Consider the following 27,165-nt stretch of genomic DNA (forward strand, 5'->3'; position numbering starts at 1 on the left):
CAGTGTCTTTGCTCAGGGACTGATAAAAATCCCTGCACTAATCTATTGCATTTTTAGGTCTGGGATTATGATCTTCATTGATCCAGAGGATAAATTCAAGATTTCTAGTTTATTGGAACCTAATAGAAAGATCTTTACATGGGCTGGAGCTTAGCAAAATGGCCATTTCCTTTTGCATTCATTTACCATTTGCCGCATTCTTGAGATTCACTCCCCAAAGGGTCTTAACTGTGCAACTTGTTCCACCCTATAGAATACATGATTATTATCAATGGGAAACAGTATCATCGCTGATGGCAGCAGCATCCAAAGCCTCACACTTGATTAGGCCACAGCTGTGAGCAATGAAGAATCCAGTACCGTACATGTGAGAACTGAGGCTAAAGCAAGAGACCATACACTTACCTGGAGCAGGGCCACAAGCGGCTAGAAGGGTATTACAAGTGGTGTGTGGGAAGACAACCTTCCTGCAACTTTGTGCCCCTACAGAGTACAACTCCCGTGAGCTCCAACCAGCATGGAATGCGTTTCTAATGGAACAGTCTAATAGAACAGCATGTTACTTGCGCTCAATACCCATAGGTTCCACCGTATGAACATAATTGGTTCCTGAGAAATGGTCTGTAAGGCAAGCACTCACGTTACGAGCTGACGGTTTCCATGATTGTCTATGGAGAAAATCCCAATGCGTTCCTGTCCCTGACTTTCAGTAGTTGTGTTTGATTGGAGAATCTTTCGAGGAGCTGAATAACTGCTCATTGATTTGTATATTGTTTGGATATCTGAATTGGAGGGTAAAAATTAGGGTAGAATTTTTTCATGTGAGGATAACCGAAGAGCTGTATGCCAAGTGTTCACATAGTGGGATTTGCTTGTACATCTCTTGATGAAAAGGTGTGGTAGTTTCCTCACTTTCTTTAGGTCAGGGGTGAAAACTGGATGTGGGAAGGGGGCAGATCCAGCCAACCCTCCACAGGCCACTTTTGACAGCGGCTGGGGCCATCCCCGTCAAATCACCTGATGTCATATAGTGCAAAATCCCAACACTGCTGAATTGAAACCACACCTGCAAATCTAACGTTCCTTTGCAGCTGCAGGTTGAATTTGGCACTGTTTGAAGACAAGGCTTTACCTGTCCCCACACCTACCCATACATCAGGTGACTAACAGGTGGGTGTGGCTTGAGCCAAATGGGCCAGGTGGGGAGGTTGCCAGGCCACAAGCTCCCCATCCCTGCTTTATGCTGAATTGGAATCTGACCAATACAAGTAGGTTGAATTGCTTTCAGTACTGCCGGAAGACTGGCTCATTATTAGCTTTGTTATCCACCATTTGGCTTCTTTGAACACATACACACACTGGCCTACCAAACAGTTTAAAAAGCACAGAGAAAAACAGACAAGATGCCTCAGTTTTATTTTGGTGTGGACGCGTACAGAAATAATTGCAATTAAAGGCAAGCTTCACATTTGAGGGTTGCTTCATCTTTAAAACCAGCAAAGCAGGCAGATTTCTGCCCATGTAGTCAGAGACAGGCTACAAGTTACAGCTGTGCATTTAGAAATGAGAGGACCTCTGTCCCATTACGTATCCCAACAGGCAGGAATGGCTGAAGTCCTGCCTTAGATCCCACCTACCCAAGGAAAGCAAGCCCTGGGCAAAGCCCAAGGAGCAAGGAGTAGCTTTGGGTTTTGGGGGAGGCTTCCAATTTGAGAATTAACTGTTGTTCTCCTCCCATTAAACCATCCTTTCCCAACCTGATGCCCTCCAGATGTTTTGGACTACAGCTCCCACCCAAACATCTGGAGGATGCTAGGTTGGCGGAGACTGCAATGAGCTCTACCAGATTGGTGACTTTCTTTCAGAGTTCCAAATGTTGGGGTTTTTTTAAAAAAGCAGCAACGAGGGGAACTCCTTCCCTTGTACAAGGAGTGATTCATTACTCCTTTTATCTGCCCAGACCTGGCATCAATGGGCAAACGACAGCTCCAACCATAGCCAGCACCATCATCTCTTATTTTTAACTCATAAAAAAACAACGGCCCAGTACTGAGGCAGCTGCAGCAGACTTCCATCATTTTCCATATCCTCAACGCCTCTGTAGCCCAACCCCTACGTGTGAGGGTTGGGGCCCAGAGACATTTGATAGAAGTGGTGACAACGGCTGTATCTGCCTTGTCCAGTCCTGGGCTGAAGGAGTACTGGGTGGCTAGACCTTTGCTGCTTTCAGCATCCTAACCTGTTCCTTCTGCTCACACCTGGGGAGGCTGACCAGGGAAAGCCTGGGCCCCACTGGAGGGCACTTTGCCCAGGGCCTTGCCTTTAACTTGCTTGTTAAGGACCAGTGTGGTGTAGTGGTTAAGAGCAGTAGTCTCGTAATCTGGGGAACCGGGTTCGCGTCTCCGCTCCTCCACATGCAGCTGCTGGGTGACCTTGGGCTAGTCACACTTCTTTGAAGTCTCTCAGCCCCACTCACCTCACAGTGTTTGTTGTGGGAGAGGAAGGGAAAGGAGAATGTTAGCCGCTTTGAGACTCCTTAAAGGGAGTGAAAGGCGGGATATCAAATCCAAACTCTTCTTCTTCTTCTTTGACCAGAGCCCTCACCTCAACGTGGGAGGTCAGGGAGAGTTAGGGATTCATGCCACTATAGCATTCACTGCCTATTGGGATACTTACTTATGGGCTCTTCAGAATTCTCAGCGGTCAGCTTCCTGAGGAAGTGAACGAGGCAAAAGTATTCTAGATGGTGGTCACTTCAGACTGCAGTTTGAAACTAGCGTTTCCGAATGCTCCCCAGTAAAAGAAAGAACTCTCATGTGTGCATTGGGTGGGGGAAAGATCCAAGTCCTTCTCTGATGTGCTAACTTGTCAACTGCAGAGAACTTCTCTTGGTTGAACTTCCTGGAGATTGCTCTGTTTAAGGAAAGCACCCATGAAGAGCCAGCAAGAGGGAAAAGATGCTCTCTCTTTTTGCACCTGCAGTACATTGCAAAACACCCTCTGCTTCCCAGACTACACAAAGGTACCTGCTCCTGCTCTGACCAATATTGCATTTGCCACCCAAATGCACGTGAAATAGTTTGCCACCTCCTTTCTTATGCTGCTTTAAAGATTGCTTTGGTATTTCAGAAAGTTAGGTACTTTGAAACAAACGAAGCAAAACAGTCTCATTGGGTCAATGCCTGTAGCCGATTTGTGTCTGGAAAAGAATACCAATACCAATGTGTTAATGAAAATAAATATTTGTAAACCACTGACCCAGGACTGTGTTTTGCTGATGCTTCTTTTTTGTTTGTTAAAAAAAGAAGAATAAGTACGTTACACCCACATGCTGGGCTTCCTGCTGGCTTGTGCTGGTAAGAGCAATCAAAGCTTCCAAGAAACAATCCTCAGAGCAGTAATGCTATTGGTGAGGCACTTCTTGAGCACAAGCAAGTTAAAATGCTATCATAGCCCTTTAAAAGTTATGTTAGGAAAAAGTGAGTTTGTTTCACTCTCCCTGCTGTGGCCTCCCCAGATGTCAGAATGTTTGACTGAAGCTACTCTGGAAAAATCAACCAGGGTATTGAAACTGCAGTTATGAAGACCACACCATTTTACACCTTAAAACAAGCACCATTCACATTACTTTTGAAGTCCCCCCCCCCTCAAGTGCACAGTAAGTAGGGTTAAGTATGCAACCCCTTGACTCATCCAAACCTACTGCTGCCTTTAACCCTCCTTGGCTCTGCAACAACTCAGGATTACAAGTTGACAAGTCCGATATTTGATTTCTCGTGGCTTCCAGCGGTGGTCCCTTGAAGGCTTCCAATCTCACATGCAAGTGTCAGTTCCAAATTCTCCTTACCCACTTGCAAGCAGACTCCAGCAACTGGTATGCAGACAAGAGTTATTTTCCATGAACAGATTTGTAATTCCCATTTATTGTCAAATAGGCAGTTAAGAGAAAAGGAGAACACATTTGATCCTGAATGGAAAAATAGAGAGGGGTGGTGGTGGTGGAGAGAAACAACATGGCCAGAACAAATAAACTGCTACCTTAAATGGCTACTCTTAAGAGGGCAGTAGCACACAGCCAAGTAAGGAGGAAGTTAAAGAAAAGTTTAAAAGTATTGCAAATGGTTGGTTAAAAAAACAGTTTATATCATCCGAGTGGCTGAAAGCTGCTTTGAATGCAACTAGAATCATACGTGCAAAAACACGAGTGTGTCCTGGAGGTCGTTGGCCTGCTTGATGTTTGCTGCGTTTTACATTCTGCCTGGGCAGGAACAGGAAGGTGTTAACCTTTATGGAAGCTAGAGCATCAAAGGGCTTCCAAGAGAGTTCTGCCTTTCATCCAAATTTGATAGGGGTGCAGGATTGAAGTGGCTCTCCGTGTTCCCTGCCGGGCACTCCTCCGGCTGCTTTGGCACACACACACACGCAGACGCGTGCAAACACACAGACACAGACACAGACACACACACACACACACACACACAAGCTGTATCCCAGCACCGTCAGGAGACAGCCTAATGCAGCTTTAAACTGGCGCTGCTCCTGAACAGCTTTAAGTATTTATCAACTCAATAGGTCAAAAGTCTGCAGACACTGGGTGGAGCAGCAGTATGCCACAAAACTAACAGTTGTCCTCCTGGAATAGAAAAATGGAAAAAAAGAGAGAGGGAAGGAGGGAGGGAGGGAGGGAGGGAGGGAGGGAGAGAGAGAGCAGTTGTCAGCTCAAGATTAAAACATTGGCCCTTGTCCACAACACACAACTTTTCTGGATAGTTTAAAAAAACAAACAAACCAGGAGGGAGGATTAAGCCGTGGTAAACTAAGTACACAAAATATTTGAGTTTGTAAAAATAGCAAGAGGTTTTTCCTCTGTCAACATAAAAAGAAATTCAGCTAAAAACTTTTGCAGGTTTTGTAGCTCTGAATGGCATGGGGGACATGGAGAATGCCTTGATTTCTTAAAAGGGTGGGACAACGTATTTTTTTTTATTCATGCCCCCTCTTTTAAACTCATGCTCCCCGTTTAAAACATCATGTTGCTTTTTTTTAAAAAGCCCCCCCCCCAAAAAAAAACCCCCAGAGTCTGGATGGCCATTTGTCATGGGACGCTTTAGCTGAGTTCCCTGCATGAGTAGGGCGTTGGACTAGATGCCCCTTGGGGTCTGGTCCCTTCCAACTCTACAATTCTGATTCTAGTAATAAAAACAAAGGGGTGCAGCTAGCGTGCTTCAGGCCCCTGTGCCCTGTGGTTATAATATGCAGTCCTAGGACTCCTGAAGAAGTTAACGCTTGCCACCCTTTAGACACAGGCACAGATCTTTGCACAACTGGTGTGAACAGTTGCTCTTCCCAGCTGTGGTGCCACCTACGCCTCCTTTAGTATCAGACAACTTCCCCCTTCTTCTGAATGATGAGTAGGCATCAGCAAGTGCACCACTGTGTGCCTGCACACTCTTGTACTAAGACACCTTTGTAATTCTTTATCCTAAGCTCTTTTAAAGCAGAAGCAAGGATGGGCATTTCATTGCCCTAAAACCCAGGGCTGCCACACGTCCGAGATTTCCCAGACATTACCAGGATTTCAAAAGCAGAAATGACATCCGGGGGCAGGGAATATGGCAACCCTGTATTTGAAATATGGCAACTCTACATTTGACAATCCTTTCTCAATGCACTACCCCACTCTTTTTCTAGCCAGTGACAACTCGTTTAATTTTTACACGTTTAAAACAAACCCACCCTCCAACTGTGGCCACCTGCTCCAGGTCGATTTCTTCAACCCAAAGCTGAACGGCAGAGCTACCAAGTCCACAGGGGTCAACAAGAACTTTGCTGTACAGTGGTACCTCGGGTTAAGAACTTAATTCGTTCTGGAGGTCTGTTCTTAACCTGAGGTACCACTTTAGCTAATGGGGCCTCCCGCTGCCGCTGCACGATTTCTGTTCTCATCTTGAAGCAAAGTTCTTAACCCAAGGTAATATTTCTGGGTTAGCGGAGTCTGTAACCTGAAGTGTATGTAACCCGAGGTACCACTGTATTTGCATGGATGGGTTCTCTAGCATGCAGCAAAGTAAGGAAAATGGCAGGTACCTGGGTGCAAATACAGTGTTTGTTGGTGTTTAATATATGTTTGGCATTCCTTCATTTCAGTGCTGAAGTCGTTGCCAAGTATTTCAGAAACACATTGATCTGATTAATGGGAATTTAGTACCCTTTGGCTGTGGTGGCAGAGGGGAAGGGAGCGTTGCCATAGGGCATATGCCAGCGCTGTATACAAAGCACATAATCTACCTTAGCCACCTGACCAGAAGTTGAATAAGCTGCCAGATGTGGTGTGGGGGAAGCCACACCCTTTACGAAGGAGACTTTAAATATACGTGAGCAAGGTGGAAAGTTGGTTGTTGCAATCAGAGAAACTTTCTGAGAGGGGGAGGGGGGGCTCTTCCAAAGCAGTGTCTTCAAAGCCATCTGGCTGCTGTCCAAATTTAAGAGGCTCATTTTGTTCTCACTTCATAAAGCTCTGTTACTTACTGAAGGGGGAGGAAAAACCCATTATGGCTACAGACACAGTAGCTGTAAACAAGAAAACAAGAAAACTACACCATCTACTTGGTATCAGCAGACTTTTCTTCTAGGAAGGCTTTAGGCAGCTACGGTTGGGCGGGTATGGAATTGATATTTCCTTACAGCGGATTGCTGTTTTCAGTCTCCTGGAGGGCCCAATTCAAATCAGGAACTAGTCAATATAATAATGTTCAGTAAGACCTGCAAGGTAAACCCTCCTTGCAACCTCACCAAGTGTGGTGCTTCCAGGGGTGGCACATGGAAGTCCTTTGCTGCTGTGGCACCCTGTCTGTGGAACCTTCTCCCCCTAGGCAAATTTGGCTCCCTCTTTGAACTTTAGGTGGGGTGTGAAGATTAACCCTTTTGATCAGGCCTACAGCATAAAATTATGCCTTTTGCTCTTTTTAAAATGTGGTTTTAATGTATCTACTGTTTTGTTATATTTTGATATGACTGATTTTGCTTTTGAGCCGACCTGAAAGGATCTTAGTCCTGAAAAGTGGAACAAAATAAGTAAATCTAACAGCACTTTACTGTCACTTTGAAGGACCAGCTCCATCTGGATCAAAATCATCTGTCAGAGCTGATCTTTTGAGTGGTGGATAGTACTGGAATCCTTTTCTCTGCCAGAGGTAGGGCCCTTTTCTGTCTTTGGTTTCCATGAGAACTTCATCTAGGGCAAGAATGGGGAACCTTTGGCTGTCCTGATGTTATTGAACTTCAACTCTAACCATCTCTGGCCTTTGGCCAGTCTTGCTGAGGCTGATGGAAGTTGTAGTTCTGCAATGTCTGGAGGACTAAAAGTTCCTGGGGAGGCTTCCCTGTCTCTGAATCAGACAGAGAGAAGACTCGTTGGTCCTTCTGTTGGAACTTTTTCCCAGTTGTACTTCTTTTCATTGCCTTTTGTCCCGTGTCTTTATGGGCCTGTTGACGTAGCTTTTGATTCGGGTGTCTTGGTACTGGGAGGAAGAAGAGGGAGGACGATGGCAGAGAAGCCTGGGAGGCAGAGGAAGAGTCCCTGCAGCAGGATCTGTCATCTTTCCCTGCTTGTTTTGGGCCTTGCTTGCAGCTGTGTTTGCTTCTCTTCCTCTTCTGTTTCTTTGGGGAAAGACCACCTTCTGTTGTAGGGAGTGCTGTCTCTTTCCCCCTACCTTGGCTTCTTCTGTTCCCTGGGCAATCTGCCCCTGCACCCGACCCATTGTTATGGAGGGAGAAAGTGGGAATCGGGAGTAGAGAGGATTTAATTTACTCATCTCTGGGCATCTCTTAGGAGTTTGGCACTAATCTCAGGCCTGGCATGGAGGACGCTGGCTGGCCTTCCTCCTCCATGTTATTGGATGTAACCTGTTCCATGCTATGGGTCATGGATGAAAAACCCTGTCTTCCTCCTACTCTGCCTGAATAAGTGAGAGAGTTGGGACAATTTGTGACATTTAGGTGCACAGCCTGTGGGTTTTTGCTTGCCTCCTCTGTGCTCTTGCTCCTGCCACTGTGTCTCAAGCCTGCTATCCACGCCCGAGGCTAGACATCATTGTGCTCCTTCATTGCCAACGGTGCCAGGAAACAGCCAACTGGCATCCACCTTGTTCCCAGCCACTATGGAGAAGGCTGGGGGCAGAAGGGAGAGGGATGACTGGGGCTACACAGCCCTGTGGTTGCTGGTTTTCCCCCGTCACCTCTAACTCAAAGTGGCAGATTGCAAGGAAGGGGGGAAAGACAAGGAAAAAGAAAAAGAAATCCCAAAACCTAGATGTTTTAGGCTTTAGGGGCACCAACTGGTCCAAAGCGCTCTAGGCAGAGGCAGTTTAGGAACCAGGATGCATCTTCTTCCTGGAGAGGACCGTCAAGATTTGGACCTTGGCAGTTGCCCAGGAAGAGGCACCACCTTGAAGTTGCCAATTGCCACCACTAATGTCAAGTAATAGCTACTCAGCAAGGAGACTTCCAGCAGCATATTAAGGGCCCAAGCTAGCAAAGCAGTTTTCCTGCCACAAGTCCGACTGGAGGGAAAGGGAGTTCTGCAAGAGCCATTCTTTGCTCTCACATTGCTCTCATTAAATTAAATGAAGTTTATTGAGAGGAAAGCCTCCTGGCTTCATTGTGCACATCCACATAGCAATGGCCAGATCTTCCATTGCTAGTCCTTCATCATAAGTTGAGCAGGACACCAAAAAGAAGAAGAGGTTTTCCCTTTTCTCTTAGCCAAACTAGATTCCACAAGATTACAAGGCAAGTTGTAGAAGGCCTGGCTTCTTGATTTCCTTCTCTTTTTGAGTTTTACACAAAGAGGCTCATGAATACTGTAAGTGGACATGCTTTCTTTTCATGCATGGATGAAAAGTCTCTTGCAGAAAGGGCAACTGGTTCATCCTATTTCCTGCCAGAAAGGCAGCCACCAACGGCTGCAATGCTTTGCTAATTACCATCGGGCTCTGCTGACCATCACAATGTCACGAGATACAAATTGGGTGTATTGGCCCTTCATCATTCAGTTCTGATTTGAAGTGATGAAAGAAACATATAGTTGATAATTTATCTGTTAGTCGAATGTCACCAATATATACAGGCTACTTCTTTAGTCATGGGGAATCAAAGTATGATCACCATGGGGGAAAGCTGCATAACAGAACTTTTTAGACATGGACGGCTTCTTTTCTGAGTTCTGAAAATACCAGCATTTTCTTAAAAAGACAGACAAGCTTCTAGCTCTCCCGGATTCAAAGGTGGGAAATGAAGGTAGACTGGCAGTGTGTTAAAGGTGCGGGCTACTTGGGTGCCAAGAATATTTGCAAACTTTCTCTCCCTCCCCTTTAAATATCAATATCCTACCTACACTCCCTATTGCTCTCAAAGGGACATTAATTAATTCCAAATTACTCTGCTTCCTAGTCAATGACCAAGCAAGCTCACAACACTGGCGGAAAATGAACCTTCCAAGAAACTTGCCAATTAAGCAATTCACCACTGTGAAAACTTATCATTTTGAGGAAATATTATATAATCAGTTGTACAGTTATATGGCAAGATTTCTGAGTGACGCTATGAAAGTACGTCACCATGCAACACACTTTTTTATGCCAATAAAGGAGACTGATTGAGTGATACAGTTGTACAGTTGCTGCTTGCTATCAAGGTAGGCACTGGAGCCTTAGGAATAAAGTGAATATGGTATATGAAGTCAACAGACTGAAAACGCATAAGAGTAGCACAACCATGGCCCTGTGTAGATGCCTTTCCCTGTAACTGAAGCCCTTGCATAAGGTCTAAACCCCCAATGTAATTTCCCCTGTAATTACCCCTGATGCAATCCAGCCATTGGCGTCTCTCTCAGAGGAAAGAGCTTTGGGTAGACAATAGTAAACATGGGCTGGCTGCAACGGTGGCAGTGTCCCAGAGGGCAGTACAGCAATTCCAAGAGACTCCTGGGTAATGAGATTGGATTCAGGAACTTCAAATCTAGAGGTGGGGAGGAAACACAGAGACGGTGACTTCAACAAAACAAATTCATAGCTATTTTAACATTACAACCAAGATGGACACACTTGAAAAACAACAGCTTTGATGGTAACCTGGGGGGGAGGGGGAGCACAATAACAGAGAATAGCTCTGCTCACAAAAAAAATAGATTGCTGCTTGCACAAGCTCTCTTGTTTTCCTCTTCACGGAAATCGTCTCCAGTTTTCAGATGCAGTATCATGAAATGTCTCCTGCTTTCTGTCTTGCTTACGTTTGGAATGAGAGTTGGAATGGTGGTTATATTATGCAGCAAGATCATCCGTGAGTGTGTTGAATGGCCATCTGTCATGGACACTGTCGTTGAGATTCCTGCATTTGCAGGGGGTTGGACTAGATGACCCCCGAGTCCCGTCCAACTCAACAATTCTATGATTAATCTAAATAGGTTTACAGGGCCTAGTAATCTGCCCCTTCAACACTAGACTTCTAGACTTGCACCTCAAAAGCTTGAAATGCTACCAAAATGTAGTGATAAAACCTATTATCAAGCAGTAACAGTGATTTTAGCTATATAAAGGGAAAGATCTCAAGTGCATTATTGCTAGTCACCATACCTCCTCCCATTGATTAGCGCCAAATTCCCTGCAATATGGTGCATAGTTCTGGGCCAACATTCCATTGCTGGCCTAAATAAAAATAACTGCGTCAAAGAGGTATGGTTGGAGTAGCAAAATGCTGGCTTTTAACTTTGCACCGTTTTCTTGGCAATTGGGCTCATCTGCTCATTCACATCCATCCTAATTATGTTTTTCCAGCCTCCCTACTTCCCAGAGTAAGAGATCATTAGCTCCCAAGGACTTTTGAGATATAGCTTGACATTCAAGTTCCTGTTAGGAGCTGAAGCCCCATGTGGCGGCATGATGCAAAATGCAGAGAAGCCATGGGCCAGTTTTCAACAAAGAGCCTGAACTGGGGCAGAACTAAAGCAGCTCAGCTGTCACGTTGCACTGCAATGGCCAACGGGCTGCAAGCGCTTCTTTCTGCCTCATGCTTAACGAGCCTGCCAGCTCTGGAGCTGGCTGGAGAAGGAGCTGCATTGTGGGATGATGCACTGCCTCTTGCCGCAGGAATATTATTATTTCTGCTTCTCTACTCTCCCATTAAAAGACAGTTGCTTCTCTGCTGCGGACTGCGAAAAGACTCTGGCCTTTTCTACGCTCTGTGCAAGAAAAGACTCCTAAATGCCTTTTACCTAACACTTGGCTGTCTTTTTGGGCCTCTCGTTCTTGTTGCAAATGTAGCTCGGGAAGCCATTTGATTTGGAGTTTTGAGAACCTGAGTCAAATTTCACAGCACACTGAAAGTCTACATGCTTCAAGTACTGCGCTTACCATAAGCTTCTTCTTCTCACTGTAAGCTTCTCTGTTTAATTTACAAGTGTCCTAGACACTTCATAGCTACCCAACTCTTTATACTCCTCCTTTTGCTTCCAGCAGTTTCAATATGCTCATGAAACACCATCTTTTAGTCCTTTTTCCGTCTCTGTTCCTTGGAAATGAATTTTCTCCCTTACTATTCTCACTTCTCCCATCTACAAGCTTTCAAAAAAGTTCTCAAAACACAACTACTCTCTTATGCTTTTCCCAATTCATTTCACACCTCTCCCATCTACATACATTTAACTACTCATCTTTATGGGGCTGACATCTCATTTCTTGGTTTTAATTTTTCCTTCCCTTCTGTCCTTACTTTTTTTATGCACCCTAACAGTGAGGGCACAAAGAAATATGATGTCCATTTATAGTTGTTTCACTACACAGTCTAGATATTTAGGTGCTTGATAAACATTAATGTTGCAAGAATGCAATCACCGTTCAGCTACCTTTTAAAAGCCTGCAGTATGTGTTATACAGCATCCTCATGGCCATCTCTTGCAAGGGCAGAACGCGGTCTGACTCTGACCCAATTGACTTCACCTCTGCTGGGAGGAAAACTGTCAACTGTCCTGATGAAAAGGTAAGAAGCTTCACCTCTGACTTCTGAACAGGAGAACCACAGCTGGAAAATATTTGAGGAAAGGGGAAAGCTGTTTAAAAGGAGTAAAATATCATGAAAAATCCTACCCAAGCCTTCTAAAGATACTTGATACTTGAAAGTGCGCCAACCCGTTTCAGCCTGTCTGTGCATTACGTCAGAGGAGAATGATCCAACAAAAATAAATATTTTGAGTATATTGGACTCCACATATGTATAGGAAGTAATTGTTCAATAGAGGTAGATATTGGCAAGTGTATTGCTGCAATTGCCTTATTGAAGCGTGTGGTGTGAGTTTCTTCAGTGATGATATTCTTTTTTGGTCTGAAATTGTTATACGCATCAATTTTGTACTGGTGAAATGTATTTGCAGATGTTCATGTACTTTCAAATTATATTCCTGTAGCACAGGGATTAGTGGAGGGACAAAAATGGACTTTCTGAGCCCTTATGGTTGCTAAGAGACTTATACTTCAAGCCTGGAAGGATAAATATCCACTATCTATTATGAAATGGTTTAAGGACCTCACTGCCATGGTTATGTATGAACATATTTCATATAGATGTCTAGTTCCTGTTCATACATCTATTATGACATCTGGAAGACATGTCTTAATGCATATGTTTAACGTAAGATCCATGCACTGATGGTTACTGTATCTGTAATGTGAAGTGATGGTGTTTTTAATTACTATTAGTACTATTCATACATTATTATTATTTTAATAATAATTGCACAGAATGGAATTGTTTTAATTAGTTTTTAAACAATATATGATCCCAATGGGATGCATATCCTCTGTATCAATAACTGAACAAGATCCCACATTAAGTTATTGAAGTGAGGTAGGGAGAACATTGCTTCATGTTGGTATAAGCAAAAACCAAATCCCAAGAACACAAACAATGCACATCTGTCATGAGGATCTTGTTGGAGGGACATTTCAAAAAATTATTGTGTGTACCTTCGTACAAGAAACCAGGTACTTCCGACACCCCAATAACATATCTCATTAATACACTGTTTTCAAGGCTGTGCTTTCGTAGTTACCATTGGCATTCTTAGCTAGCGCCTGTGTACATCTTAAGGACATAAATGTGCAAAGTGGTCTTTCCTTGCCAAATTCTGAATGCCAGTGTAACTCAAGCTTTCCTAGTATAATACAATTCCAAAGATAAACATGTGTTTGTTTTACCTGACCATCAGAGGTCTCTGTGTTTAGAATCAATCACTTTAGAGTGATCGTTGATTTCCCACCTGTCAGGCTAAATAAAACTAACTACCTTAGAGCTACTAAAGCATTACTGCAATGCCACATAGTTGTGCAGGATTTTCTTCTTCCTACAGAGCTTTCCTTAAGAAAACGCTTCCTGGGCTCCACAAAAAATGAGAGCACGAGACAAGAAATGTCTGCACCTACATCTCAGGAAAGGAGGAGAACTTACTGTATTACAGGGAAGGACACCCAGCTTATAGGTTTCTCACATGCATGAAGACTACAAAGCATCATGTTTCAAGAATGGGACTACAGAGTCTCCACAGACAAGACACGTTTCTGTGTTTACAACAAAGCATGCTAAGACTTTCCAGTGTGACAGTCCCAACTTGAGTTCATCATATTTCATTAGCCTCAACAGATGCCAAGACAGTTGCACACAAAGCTTTCTTCAAACTGTACTAGTGTGATGGCTTACCCAGAAGGCTATGATGAACACTATGCAACTCTAGGGTCACAAATGATTTAAAGCAGAAGTGGCAATGTACTCAAGGAAATTAGTTCAAAGAGATCATAGTGAAGAGCGAAGGTCAGTATGTGAACAGGAAAGAGAGAACAACATGCCCAAATGTGGGCTTTCTGGAGTTTGGTGCATTCTGCCAAGTGACTCAAAAAGAATGAAGCGGAGAATATGATGAGTGGAGAAGCCAAGCACTGCTTCCATGTTCTTGAAAGGAAGGCTTTTAAGTTAGACTGTTAAGATCCCTGCTTAGCCATGAAGCTCACGAGGAACCTTCAGTAAGCCATTCCCTGTATCAGGCAAGGATAAATCATAAGGATATATTATAATGTGGCCTCAGGATGGAACATGAAAGAAATATGAACCCTCTAGGTTGACACCAGCTGCACATTAGCAATTTCCAGCAAGTTGGCTGCAAGATTTACATGCCAACGATATTACTTAATACAACATAGTTAATTCTGTCTTCAAAGGTGCTGCTTGGCATTAGCAAGGAACGGTATGCATTTATCTTCACGATTCAGAGACAAAAAGTGAAAGAAGCAATGCCTTGTTTCAAATTTTGCTATCTCTACTACATAGACAGTATATATATTTGGCAGTCATTAATGAAGAAAATGTGCAGCTCACCCTTTCACGTATCACTACAACATTGTTCCAAGAAGGCTACGTGTTCGCCTCTGTGGCTGCTACTTCTCAGCATCTACCTCTTTTGCCAGATATATGCTTTTTTTATCCAGCATAAGAAAAGTGTACAGTATCCATATAGATCAATTTACATAACCACCTGACAGAAGGCAACTGAGACCTACAGCGGGTTATACCTGCAACTACCATTTTCTTTAATGTACATCTTTTCAAGTTTTGCCAAGGGTGCCTAAAGCACACAGAGAGATGCTTTTTAAAGCACAAATGAATCCAAATTAAACAGAGGCATGCTATCCTGTTTGCTAAGGGAATACGTTTTGCCACAAAATTACCGCCTTAATATGAAAAACAAGTATAAAAAGATTCAACACACTGCCCCACAGTACATGAATAGGGTTGTGGTTTTTCTAAAAAGCAAAATACAGGTAGAAAGAAAGTCTGGTCCACATTATACTTTTGAGGTATTTGGTACTGAAACACCCACAGAACACTATGCATCAAAATACACTGACAGAGCAGAGTCATAGAAATATTTAGAAAATGTTTGAGTCAATACTTTTATTCTGTTGGCACCATGCTTCATGTTGAACGCTATCACCCCAAATGTCCTAAAACATCAAGAAACACGACAGACAACCAGTCAGGGGCTTAGCACTGTAAGTATTGGATATTCAGCAAATTAATGTAGGAGATTTAGCACAATTGGAGGGTACTGGCAGTCAAAGTAATCTCTTCAAAGTAATGTGATGTGATGAATAAAAATCACCCACAGTAAAGTTTAACTTGAAAGACACAGCCTGTACTTGTTATGGGAAGCTTCAGAAGATAAGAGGCTACACAGCAACTTAATTCATATACTTACCCACTGCAGCCAATGACTTTATTATAGAGGTACGAGGGAAGTCCCTTCAGGTGAACATTGTTATCCACATAAACATACTGAAGTTCTCGAGAACGACCCAAATCTGGATTTAAAAGGAAAAGAAAATGAAGGAATCACAACCCTGGCAGAGATATCCAAAATAGTTAAAGACACATTATTTGGTTCTGCGTCAATGAACACTCATATCCATGGCGGTTGACTAAAAAAATCTCTTATTAGGAAAATAGATGAAATTTGCTGAAAAGCAAGGAGAGAATTCTCCAGTGTAAATTCACCCTCAAGTCAATCCCCTGTTCCTATTTCTTGTCTGGGAAGCAAATGAAGCATAGACTCACTCTCAATACATTATAGTATAGGAGTCTTATGAATTGGTGGAGCTAAAAGGATGCAAAGGAGCTCCAATTTTCTTAAGTGATCCTTTTAAAGGGGTTGCCAAGTCTCTCTCTCAAAGATTATTTGACTCCAAGACAAACAATGATGTTACTAGTAAAGAAAAAAAGTACTCTCTGAAAGTGTGCAGATATATACTACACATGCACACACGCACACACGCACAGTATCCTTTTGCAATCTGAGCTGCTACATTCTTTATAAGGAAATACAAGCTCCCCTCCCCGGTAATGGACACACACACTCAAAAGCCTTTTCTAGGGTGCATAGTTTTGATGTAAAAACCAAACCTTTAAGGAACCATTCCTCTTCAGCCCACCAACTTCCTTTCACCTATTCTGACTTAGCCCATAATCCACTGGGGAATAAGGAACTATGGACGTTCATTACGAGTTAGGTGAGGTGTACCATTTAGAGAGTTGTGGACCACAAAATCCTCCTCCAGCCCTGCAGCACATCGCAGTAGTCAAGCTTGGACAGTGCCAGGAGATGTATACCTAGGGCAAGACTCTTGTGCCAAATTATGCAAGGAAAGAGTTTTATGTTACGTCTTCCCCCTCCAAAAGCTGGTTTTGAAAAGACCTAAAGACCTGCCAGACCTAAAGTTGTATTATGAAGCTGCAGCGTTCTGCTGGCTAAAAGATTGGTTACTTCTTGAAGATACGGATGTCTTGGATTTGGAAGGTTTTAATAATGCGTTTGGATGGCATGCTTATTTATGGTATGACAAAGCTAAGATAAATAAGGCCTTTAAGAATCATATTGTCAGAAAATCAGTTTTTAATGTCTGGACAAAATACAAAGACTTATTGGAGAACAAAACTCCGAGGTGGCTGTCACCCCTGGAGGCCAAGGCTCGAAAAAGAGCCAATATGGAGGCCAATTGGCCAAAATATTGGGAGATAATAGAAAAGGATGGGGATAACTGGAAATTGCAGAGTTTAGAAAAGATGAGAGATAAAGTGAGAGACTGGTTACACTATGCTCAGATTAAAGAAGTGTTTAAAAATGACAAAAAGTTAGGATTCCAAGTGGAGAAGTCAAAGTTAGAAACTGAACTGCTAGAACCTAAGACTAAAGTACTTTCAAAAATGTATAACTTGCTGCTGAAATGGAACACACAAGACGAAATGGTAAAATCAACAATGATAAAATGGGCTCAGGACATCGGGCACAATATTATGTTTGAAGATTGGGAAAGGTTGTGGACCTCTGGGCTGAACTTCACTGCATGTAATGCGTTGAAGGAAAATGTGATGAAAATGATGTATAGATGGTACATGACCCCTGTTAAATTAGCTAAAATATACCATTCGTCTGATAGTAAATGTTGGAAATGTAAGGAAAATGAAGGAACATTTTTTCACCTCTGGTGGACCTGCCCTAGAGTGAAGGCCTTTTGGGAGACAATATATAATGAATTAAAAAGGGTGTTTAAATACACCTTTACTAAGAAACCAGAGGCCTTTCTCTTGGGTATCGTCGACCAGAGTGTGTTAAAAAAGGACAGAACATTCTTTATGTATGCAACAACAGCAGCAAGAATATTGATCGCCAAGAACTGGAAAACTCAGAAGCTACCCACTGTGGAAGAATGGCAGATGCAGCTGATGGACTATATGCAGTTAGCCGAGATGACCGGCAGAATCCGAGACCAGGGAGAAGAAAGGATGGAAGAAGACTGGAAGAAATTTAAGATTTACTTACAAAAATATTGTAATTTGGCTGAGTGTTGAACCGGATGTCAGAGTAGAAAACAATTGTCTATCACTAAATTAGACTTAAGGATGAATTATATGCTAATCAAACTAAGACTATGAGCAAAATGATAATTTGTTTGAAATTAATATAATAATGATGCAAGTGTACGCGGGAGGTGTGGGGGAGTCCTATGCAACAACTGAGAGATGTTAAATTGACAATGATGAATTGTGTTATTTCTGATGTATGTTTTATGTGAAAATCTTAATAAATATATTATAAAAAAAAAAGTACTCTCTGAAAGTGTGCAGATATATACTACACATGCACACACGCACACACGCACAGTATCCTTTTGCAATCTGAGCTGCTACATTCTTTATAAGGAAATACAAGCTCCCCTCCCCGGTAATGGACACACACACACAAAAGCCTTTTCTAGGGTGCATAGTTTTGATGTAAAAACCAAACCTTTAAGGAACCATTCCTCTTCAGCCCACCAACTTCCTTTCACCTATTCTGACTTAGCCCATAATCCACTGGGGAATAAGGAACTATGGACGTTCATTACGAGTTAGGTGAGGTGTACCATTTAGAGAGTTGTGGACCACAAAATCCTCCTCCAGCCCTGCAGCACATCGCAGTAGTCAAGCTTGGACAGTGCCAGGAGATGTATACCTAGGGCAAGACTCTTGTGCCAAATTATGCAAGGAAAGAGTTTTATGTTACGTCTTCCCCCTCCAAAAGCTGGTTTTGAAAAGTGTGTTATGCTGGGTCTGTTCACATTATCATTCTTTTTTTTTCCCCAGAACAAACTAGCCTTATTTTAACCATTTATTGCATTTTTACACCATTTTTATTTTGGCTTTTCACCAACGAGGTCTGGCAGCATTCTGTTCCCTTCCCATTTTATCCTCCCAACAAACCTGGGTCTCCCCATTTTATAACAAACTGATGAAATTTGCACCTATTCTGCTAATACACTGAATGGCGCATGATTATTCTTTGGATTTCATACTTCTCTAAATTCTGTGATACAAATTTGGTAATTTATTGTTTACCAAAATGCTAAACAAAAGTAGTATTTAAATACTTTTTGGGGATAAAATATGTACTTTAAGTTTGCATTTCAATCTGTATTTAGAAATACAAATGATTCATACGCCTTTTGAAATCTCAGATCAATGCAGAAATGAGAGAGAATAGACCAGAAATAGGATTATCCATGCATTTATTGTTGTGTGTAAGGTTGCACTTAAACTACCCAGAAATTTAAAGTTGTTCGTTCAAAATATGGTGATGAGATTACTGAATGTCACCATCTGCTTAGAGCATTCTCATTGTTATTTTATAAAACAGGTGCTGGTGCTGATCCACATCCACAAAGCCCTCAACCTCGGCCCTCCAGATGTTTTGAGACTACAATTCCCAACATCCCTGTCCACTGGTCCTGCTAGCTAGGGATCATGGGAGTTGTAGGCCAAAAACACCTGGAGGGCCGAGGTTGAGGAAGCCTGGCTTAATACCACCTGCTCCCAAAGTACCTGCCTATTTATTAAGCTATACTGTACCTCAGATGCCCTGCTCCAGGTGCTATTGCATCCTGACTGCAGAGGGTGATAACCAGAGACAGGGTCCTTTGACTGGTAGTTTTGAAGAGCTCTCCCTAAGTTTGTCTTTGTGACACATGGTGAAAACTTTTTATTCTGTGGTTTTAAGTACATGGTTGTGTTTTTTTTTTTCATTTTTGGTTTTGGTTTCTTGTTGCTTGTATGCCTGGTTTCAGCTGCTGTTTTCAATGGTGCTGTGATTTTAATTTTGGTATTAATCATTGCATTTTAAATTGTTTTGTTTTGTTTCGGATGCTGTCTTGGAAACTTTGGCTGAAAGGCGGACTAGAAATCTTTCAAATGAATTGATAAGAACAAGAGTCATTTCTGAGACCTGTAGAATAACCCTAATTTCTTTTCCACTGAGAATCAGAGAATCTTAAGAGTTGGAAGGGACCCCAAGGGTCATCTAGTCTAACCCCTTGCAATGCTGAAGACTTTTCAGGAACCAGTCCTCATGCAGCTTAGAAGCTTGCGTAACATACACACAAAAATCAATGCACTTGTTGCCTTAGTACTTGCTACTTTTCATCCTGAACTTCTCAAAAAGACTAAAAGCAGTATCAGGCCAAACCACAAAAGATTTTCTAAATGCTTAGTAGTTGCTCCTGTAAGTGGGTCTGCCCACCCTCTGTTGCCATTAAGTTTTAAGCATCAGATAACATAATAAATATTGCAAAATGTTCTTTGCCAAAAAGACATTCCTTCTGAGCTTCACAGATTAAGGAAGCTGCCCGTCTGAAGCTACAAAGAAAGTTTTCATGTGGCTTTAAGCACTGTAGCTTGTCTAAAACATTTCCACTTTCTTCCTACCAGAGTACAAGATCAAAGCCTTTCTATTAGAACTGACCAAATGGTAAGAGTCCTGAACAAACCCCAATTCAAGAAATCACCTCCCCCCTTTTAACCTCAAGGCACTGGCATATGCATTCCACATGGCTGAAGATGGAACAAAAGGTCTTATGTGCCTGCACTGATGTTCATTAACCCTACAGTGAAAGGAAGCAGGGAAAAGAGGGGACAATAAACCCCTATGTCTACCACATTTAGAAGAACGAGACCCAGTTGTTTAACACTATGGGCACGCAAATGCTCAATAAATGTCTGTGCGCACACATATATGTAAGGTTTCAGTTATAATAGGTAACTAAAAAGGTAAAGGACCCCTGACAGTCAAGTTCAGTCGCAGACGACTCTGGGGTTGTGGCGCTCTTCTCGCTTTACAGGCCAAGGGAGCTGACGTTTGTCCGCAGACAGTTTTTCTGGGTCATGTGGCCAGCAGGTCTAAGCCGCTTCTGGCGAAACCAGAGCAGCGCACGGAAATGCCGTTTACCTTCCCACCGGTGCGGTACCTATTTAACTACTTGCACTTTTTGGTGTGCTTTCGAATTGCTAGGTTGGCAGGAACTGGGACCGAGCAACGGGAGCTCACCCCGTCGTGGGGATTTGAACCACCAACCTTCCGATCAGCAAGCCCAAGAGGCTCAGTGGTTTAGACCACAGCGCCACCCGCGTACCCCAATAGGTAACTACTACTGAACTTATACATTGGCTTGCAATATAAAATACTAAAGTACAATAAAAACAAAATATCGAGCAAATATAACCAAATAATAAAACAGCAGAGCTAACACATTACACAGGAGTCTACAGCTTCTGGAAGGCCTTGCTGACTAAAGCCCAAAATCATATTTGCCAGCTTGCCTCCTCTCCAGCCCACCTCCCATGGATGGGATCTAAAATGGTTAAGTGATTAATGTTTTCTCAGACAATGGCCTTGTCCACACGACGCTTTGAACCACGGTTTAAGCTAAACTATGGTTTAAAACAAATGAGCAATGCGTTAGTGCATGATAAGTCCCTGAAGTACTCCTCCCCACTTCTTTCTTCTGTAGGTTGGGGAGGAAAGAAACCAGAGCTGGCTTACCATTACAGTGGTACCTCGGGTTAAGTACTTAATTCGTTCCGCAGGTCCGTTCTTAAACTGAAACTGTTCTTAACCTGAAGCACCACTTTAGCTAATGGGGCCTCCTGCTGCTGCTGCGCCGCCGGAGCACGATTTCTGTTTTCATCCTGAAGCAAAGTTCTTAACCCGAGGTACTATTTCTGGGTTAGCGGAGTCTGTAACCTGAAGTGTATGTAACCCAAGGTACCACTGTACATGTGAACTGGCACTTACGGTTTGTTCCCTAACAAACAATGATGGTAAGCCATTCCCCCCACCCCCTTGGCTTACAATCAGAGTTTATTGGAGGAAAACAGGAAGGCAGCCTCTGCTTTGCTTCCTCCCCAGTGGGCTGAAGAAAGGATTGGGGGAGAGCAAGTGGGTCTATTGAGTAGCATGTATAGTTTGATCCAGTTTGCATGTTACGTTAAATTACAGTTTCTGGTATCTGCCAAATACTGTCGGGCACCAACTATGGCTGAAGACCAAAAACTGTTTTTAAAGGTGTTGAAAGTGGCTTCACATCCCGCAGTGTATATGCATAGACCCACATTCTGTCTCTCTCGTCCCACTGCCATCTCTGTTCAAACAAAGAGAAGTTGTTTACCAGATGAAGAAAGTATGACAACTACACATACCGTGGGCATATATCTTACTCTCAAACTGCCTTCATTTACCACCTGCCTCCAGTTTATTACCAGCTGATGTATTTTCAACATGGGTACATTAACATGCAAAGGTCTATTCAGAATTAAAACAGGCTTGTCAAATACAGACTCATTATATAGCTATTTCTAAAGACATTTCTATATATCAAGAGATGCAATCAACAGTTAAACTAATAAATGGAGTGGTTGTAACGTATAATTTTGCCAGTCTAAATAGATGAATTCATTTATTCAACTCAATCAGAACATTATTACAAATCCAGAAACCACCAAACCTAATTTTATAGCATTTTTTTTCCTTGTTAGTATGTGGGTTTGTTTTTTTAATGTATTCAGTAGACATAATTGCAACCAGCCTGTGGAACATGAAATCTAGGACGGCAAACATGCACTAAGACAACTTGTGTGTGTATCTGTGACCATTTAAACCAAACTATGGCTAAAGCCCTCTGTAAAGAAATCTCTCCTACAAAGCAGCAAAAAAGGAAGGCTTTCATAAACTTCATTCACCAGACTAGACAGCATTTTACATATGCATATCCCTTAAACCTAAGGCCACAGTCTGTAATTATTTTCTGACATAAGTAGTCTCTTCAGAGAAAGCTCAAGACTTCAGTAGTCATTCAAAAATTCAAAAATGGGGCTTTCCAGGACAGGATTTTAAAGGACATCTTAATGATGCCTCTGTCACTGCAATACTTGTGTGGTTTTTTAACAGGTACAAAATCATACTCCTGTTTTCCATGGAAAGAAAACAATTTCAATCACAACAACAATTAAGTTTCAGTCACCTCAACTACGCAAGAGGACTTGAGTTGGAACACTATAGATTAATGTTGTTGCAAACAGGGATTTAGAAGTAAATATTGGAACAATGATGTTATCCTAGAGTGAAAAAGTGGCATTCCTGGCCAGTTGATTAAATAATAAGGTATATCTCCTCATTTTGTATATTTAATAGTAACAACAACAACAAAAATAGTTGTATTTCTTAACCTCACTTCACAAATCACCCCTAAGAAAGTAAAATAACCCAGTGAAGACTGGATGGGAACTATTAACTTTGGCTAAGGCAACAGTTCATCAAAGCTCAGCTTGAAGGCCTATGGTCAATTATTCATCAGATACCCTTGGAGTTTTGAATACAAAAGAATGGGAATTTTAACCTGGTATGATAAATAATTAGTGTACAACTTAGGGGATGTATTTATCTTTCCCTGTTTTTTCTGATTTTACTTTATCACAATATTAATCTATTACTGTATGTACTGTTATGTAATGTTATTTACATAATTTAGTTTTAAGACAGAAAGATACCATAACAGGAGCCTGCTGGAACAGATCAGCGGCCCATTTAGCACAGCATCCAGTTCTGACAGTGGCCCACCAGATGCCTATGGGAAGCCCGAAAACAGAACCTGAGTACAGCAGGTTTCCAGCAACTGGAATTCAGAAGCACACTGCTTCAGTCAGTGGTAGTAAAAAGGTCAAGGTAAAGGACCCCTGACAGTTAAGTCCAGTCACAGATGACTCTGGGGTTGCAGCGCTCATCTCGCTTTACTGGCCGAGGGAGCTGGCGTTTGTCCGCAGACAGTTTTTCCGGGTCATGTGGCCAGCATGACTAAGCCACTTCTGGCAAAACTAGCACAGCACACAGAAACGCTGTTTACCTTCCCACTGGAGCGGTACCTATTTATCTACTTGCACTTTGAAGTGCTTTCAAACTGCTAGTTTGGCAGGAGCTGGGACCGAGCAATGGGAGCTCACCCCGTCGCAGGTATTTGAACCTCCGACCTTCCAATCGGCAAGCCTTAGGCTCAGTGGTTTAGACCACAGCGCCACCCGCGTCCCCCCGACAGTGGTGGAAGAACATAGCAATTGTGGCTAGTAGCCATTGACAGCCTTATCCTTCGTGAATTTGTTTAACCCCTTGTGAAAGCCATCTAGGTTGGTGGCCATCACTAGATCTTGTGGAAGCAAATTCCACAGCTTAATGAGGTGGGCGGGAGAGAAAGAGAGAATCACTCACCAAGTGGTAAGAACGCAAGGCGGTTTCCAGCCATTGACAATTCATTAAGATTAGGAAGTTGGCAGAGATGGCGAGGGACATACCACAGATGGTTCCGGTCAGCAGTTAGGTACTGAAGAGAGAGGCACATATGCAGCTTTTCAGGCAAAGTTATCAAATGATTGGTTGAGATGTCCAGCGTCTGCAGCTCCCTAAGGTCTCCAACCTCTACACACACAAAAAAACACATCAAATTTTATTGCATTGTAGGCCACAATATTTAAAGAGCAGCTTAACAGGAGTGCTATTCAAAAGGAGAAAAGAGCTTATGTATTTTACACATTGCGGCATCCACTGTCATACAGCACCATTCCCAAGGCTTGTTATGGCTACCCAAGATACAAGTGAACACCATACAGGTTGTCTCCAACTAGCTGGGTCACAACTTGTGCAGGACTAACCTACCCTATGAAGACTATGGCAGGCTCTGAACAATTTCACAGCATCTGCTAAGCTTTCTTATTTATGACATACCATCAATCAGGTTACTGGAGATGGTTTAGGATTACACACATGGTAGTACTGCACTTAAGAGATTCCTTTGCAACTTAGATACTTCCTTTGCCATAGCCTCTAGAAGACTCTGTTCCCAAAGCTGTGCTAACTCCTTTTTATGATGGCTGCCTCCAACAAGTACACATGCAACTATGTTAATTTAAAGCTCCATTAGACACAATGGAGAAACTGATAGGTGCAAGGAGAAGCTACTTTCCCTAAATGGGGGAAAGGCTCACAAATCGATATGAAAATGTTCTTGTAAATTCTCATGGGTTTTCTGCAAACCTTGCAATGAAAACTGCAATCATCACATCTTGATTAAAGTAAGATTGCTTCCAATGACCATGGTAGGGCAGGAAGAAAGATTCCAATGCACACAAAAAACCTAACCACAGAATCGCTATACGAAATGGGGGGACATTCCCATGGGAATCTGCTTGGCTGCTGTGAAAATAGGATGCTGGGTTAAGATGGGCCCCTGGCCTGATCCAGCAGGGCTCTTCTGACCTTTTGCTTTTAACGGCATACAAATTTTGCACCTCCCTCAAGATACTGACTCAAAAGTAAAGACAAATTGTGATGTGACAATCCAAAGGTAGAGAAAGCACTACTTGAGGGAGGAAGAAGCAGGGTGATGAAGTGGTGAGTTAACAGCCAGCAGACATGGGTTGGATTCTTATCTGCAACCAGTGGTGTACTGGGGTGCAGCTCAAGGGGCTTTTTCAGAGTGATGATGGCATTTGCTGGAGGACCAGGGTAACTGATGGAGCCTCTTTACTCTGACAAGTGACTGAGGGTTCATCCATGCTGTCATTTAATGTGGATAATAAGCTTCCTGTAGCTCCATTAATTCTCCGTTGTCCATAGGACATTCTCCTCCAAATCAATGCCTTCCCACACTTTCCTCTCCCTCAGTCCAGATCTTCTCATATTAGGGATACTCCGAAAATGAGAAAATCCAGATTGAAAGTGTGGGAAGGCAATGAATGTCATGTGGACAACTGAGAATTAAAGGAGGAACAGGAAGCTTACTGTCCACATTAAACGACAGTATGGATGAGCCCTGAGCTGATAATGAGGTTTCACATTTTTACATTGCTCATGACAGATTAGCATACGGGAAGTCAGATAAATGAAGCAGAGTTTGGATACTTCTCCCCTTTGATGGGTTCCTACTTCCTACTGGCAGTTTTGATAGTGAAGTTTTTTGTTGTCAGATTGTATTTCTAATTAAAAAGTTAAAGGTCAAACTTCAATTGGTTAAAGATATTTCCTTAAAGCTCAATGTATTTTACAAGTTAAACCCAAGCAATCAAAAGCACTGAGCACTGCTTAGTTCAATGGAACATACTTCCAGGAAATGATACACAGGATTGCATTCATACTTATCTTGATGAATTGGGTATTATGCTATGCACTGATGCCCTTTGGTGAAGTTCATGCATGTGTAAGTAAAGAAATAACATAATGGATCAGCACAGCTGCCTGCATTTTTGGACTCTCCTCAGGGTGTGGCCATGGGGCCTGTCACAATGAATCTCAAAATGTACAACTAGAACACTGCCAGAAACACAGAGAACTGAACTAGAACCAGGTGAGAAGACTGGGCAGACATATTATGAGGTATGGGAGAACTGGGGGGAAAGGCAGAGAGGCCAAGATGTGGAACTCCCACTGGGTTTACTGAGTGGGAAGGCGGATCTGAGTCCACTCCTCCATCACCCTTAAGTCTATAGACAATGTTACTCTTAACACTTGGAGGTGGGTATGAGAGAGGAAGTAGGAGCAGAAAGACCCTGAAAGGTGACACAATTTCTCAACTTTATAATAAAAACTATGAACAAATATGGCTGAAATAGTGACTCGGGCATTTAAATACTTTAATTACTTTTCCTTGGCATAATAGGGTTCATGTCTTGTAATCTTGTCATGTTTAACCATTATGTCTATGTTATAAATAGTTCTGGTCGCTACCTTCCATGCATTCACATACCTGTGGTTTATTTATTTTGGTTTTATTTTATGTCTGTATTTATTCAACTGTGGTCTATAACTGTAAATGAACTGTGTGTGTTTGTCACCACAACTTGCTTGATAACACTGTATTTTGCAGAATCTCTTGTAAACTATTTTTTTGAAAATTACTACCCCCGACCCCCAAAAACCTGTAAAATAGCAAAAACAGGTTTTTGAGCCTAAGAAGGTTAATTGAAAGTTTGAATTCCTTCTCTATAAAGTCCAAATAGAAACCGACAAACAATAGTGACAACAGACAGAGCTTGACTGCTTCAGAAATTCCTTTACGAAATGGATGCCATAGGGAAAGGCGATGTTGCAGGCTATCAAGACTTGGCAGCTAGGCTATGAGAAAGTTGGTTGAGCTTTGCAAAGAATAGCCAAGGTAGAGTCAAGATGGTATGACTGAGGGCAGGTAAAACACAGTAGCAAGGAAATGAAAAGAGAAGAAAGGAGGAACAGGGCCTACAGCTAGCTAGGCATGGAAATATTTTGAAGGAGGGTGGGGGAGCCATGAAGAAACGGGGGCAAAGGGGAGACATACACAGTCACATCAGCTGATGCTGCACAGACAAGAAAAGGGTGGGCAAGCACAGTGCCCGCAAGCTATGCAAATGTGCGGGAGAAAGCCCATACATTTTTATTCTGCATTCACGGGTCATAAGATTTCAGCTATATGCTAGCTATGTTATGCCCCCCCAAAACTGATTTGCTGAAGCTCAGCCACTCTCGTTTGCATAGCAGAATGGGCTTGTTTTTACATAGAGCATAGCCAGTGGAAGGAAGAAAGCTTCCTACACAATGCCAAAAACCGCTGACTGGCAAGTAAAAGGCCCAGCTATTTTGAGATACAGCCTCTCCTCTGCCACTAAAAATAGTCCTGTGAAGACCGCCAGGTCCAAATCCTTCAAAGCTACAGTTGGCAAACTGGCAGGAACCCAGGAGCAGCA

General features: G+C 42.6%; 1 protein-coding gene across 9 annotated transcripts in view; it reads right to left on the bottom strand.

Moving 5' to 3' along the window:
* Positions 1-1,399: 1,399 nt before the first annotated feature.
* Positions 1,400-27,165, bottom strand: part of LRRC28 (leucine rich repeat containing 28) — a 52,751-nt gene continuing 26,985 nt past the window's right edge. For 8 of the 9 annotated variants that reach the window (XM_028707207.2, XM_028707206.2, XM_028707211.2 and 5 more), the window contains 5 exons: positions 23,663-23,869; positions 15,299-15,401; positions 11,900-12,075; positions 9,858-10,017; positions 1,400-4,633 (listed from right to left, as the gene is read on the bottom strand). In XM_028707207.2, the coding sequence (XP_028563040.2) occupies positions 4,561-4,633; positions 9,858-10,017; positions 11,900-12,075; positions 15,299-15,401; positions 23,663-23,869 (719 nt within the window). In that variant the 3' untranslated portion in view covers positions 1,400-4,560. The remainder of the gene's footprint in view (positions 4,634-9,857; positions 10,018-11,899; positions 12,076-15,298; positions 15,402-23,662; positions 23,870-27,165) is intronic. The other variant, XM_028707209.2, reaches the window with a different exon arrangement.

This window comes from Podarcis muralis, chromosome 14, assembly GCF_964188315.1.
Source record: "Podarcis muralis chromosome 14, rPodMur119.hap1.1, whole genome shotgun sequence".
NCBI lineage: Eukaryota > Metazoa > Chordata > Lepidosauria > Squamata > Lacertidae > Podarcis > Podarcis muralis.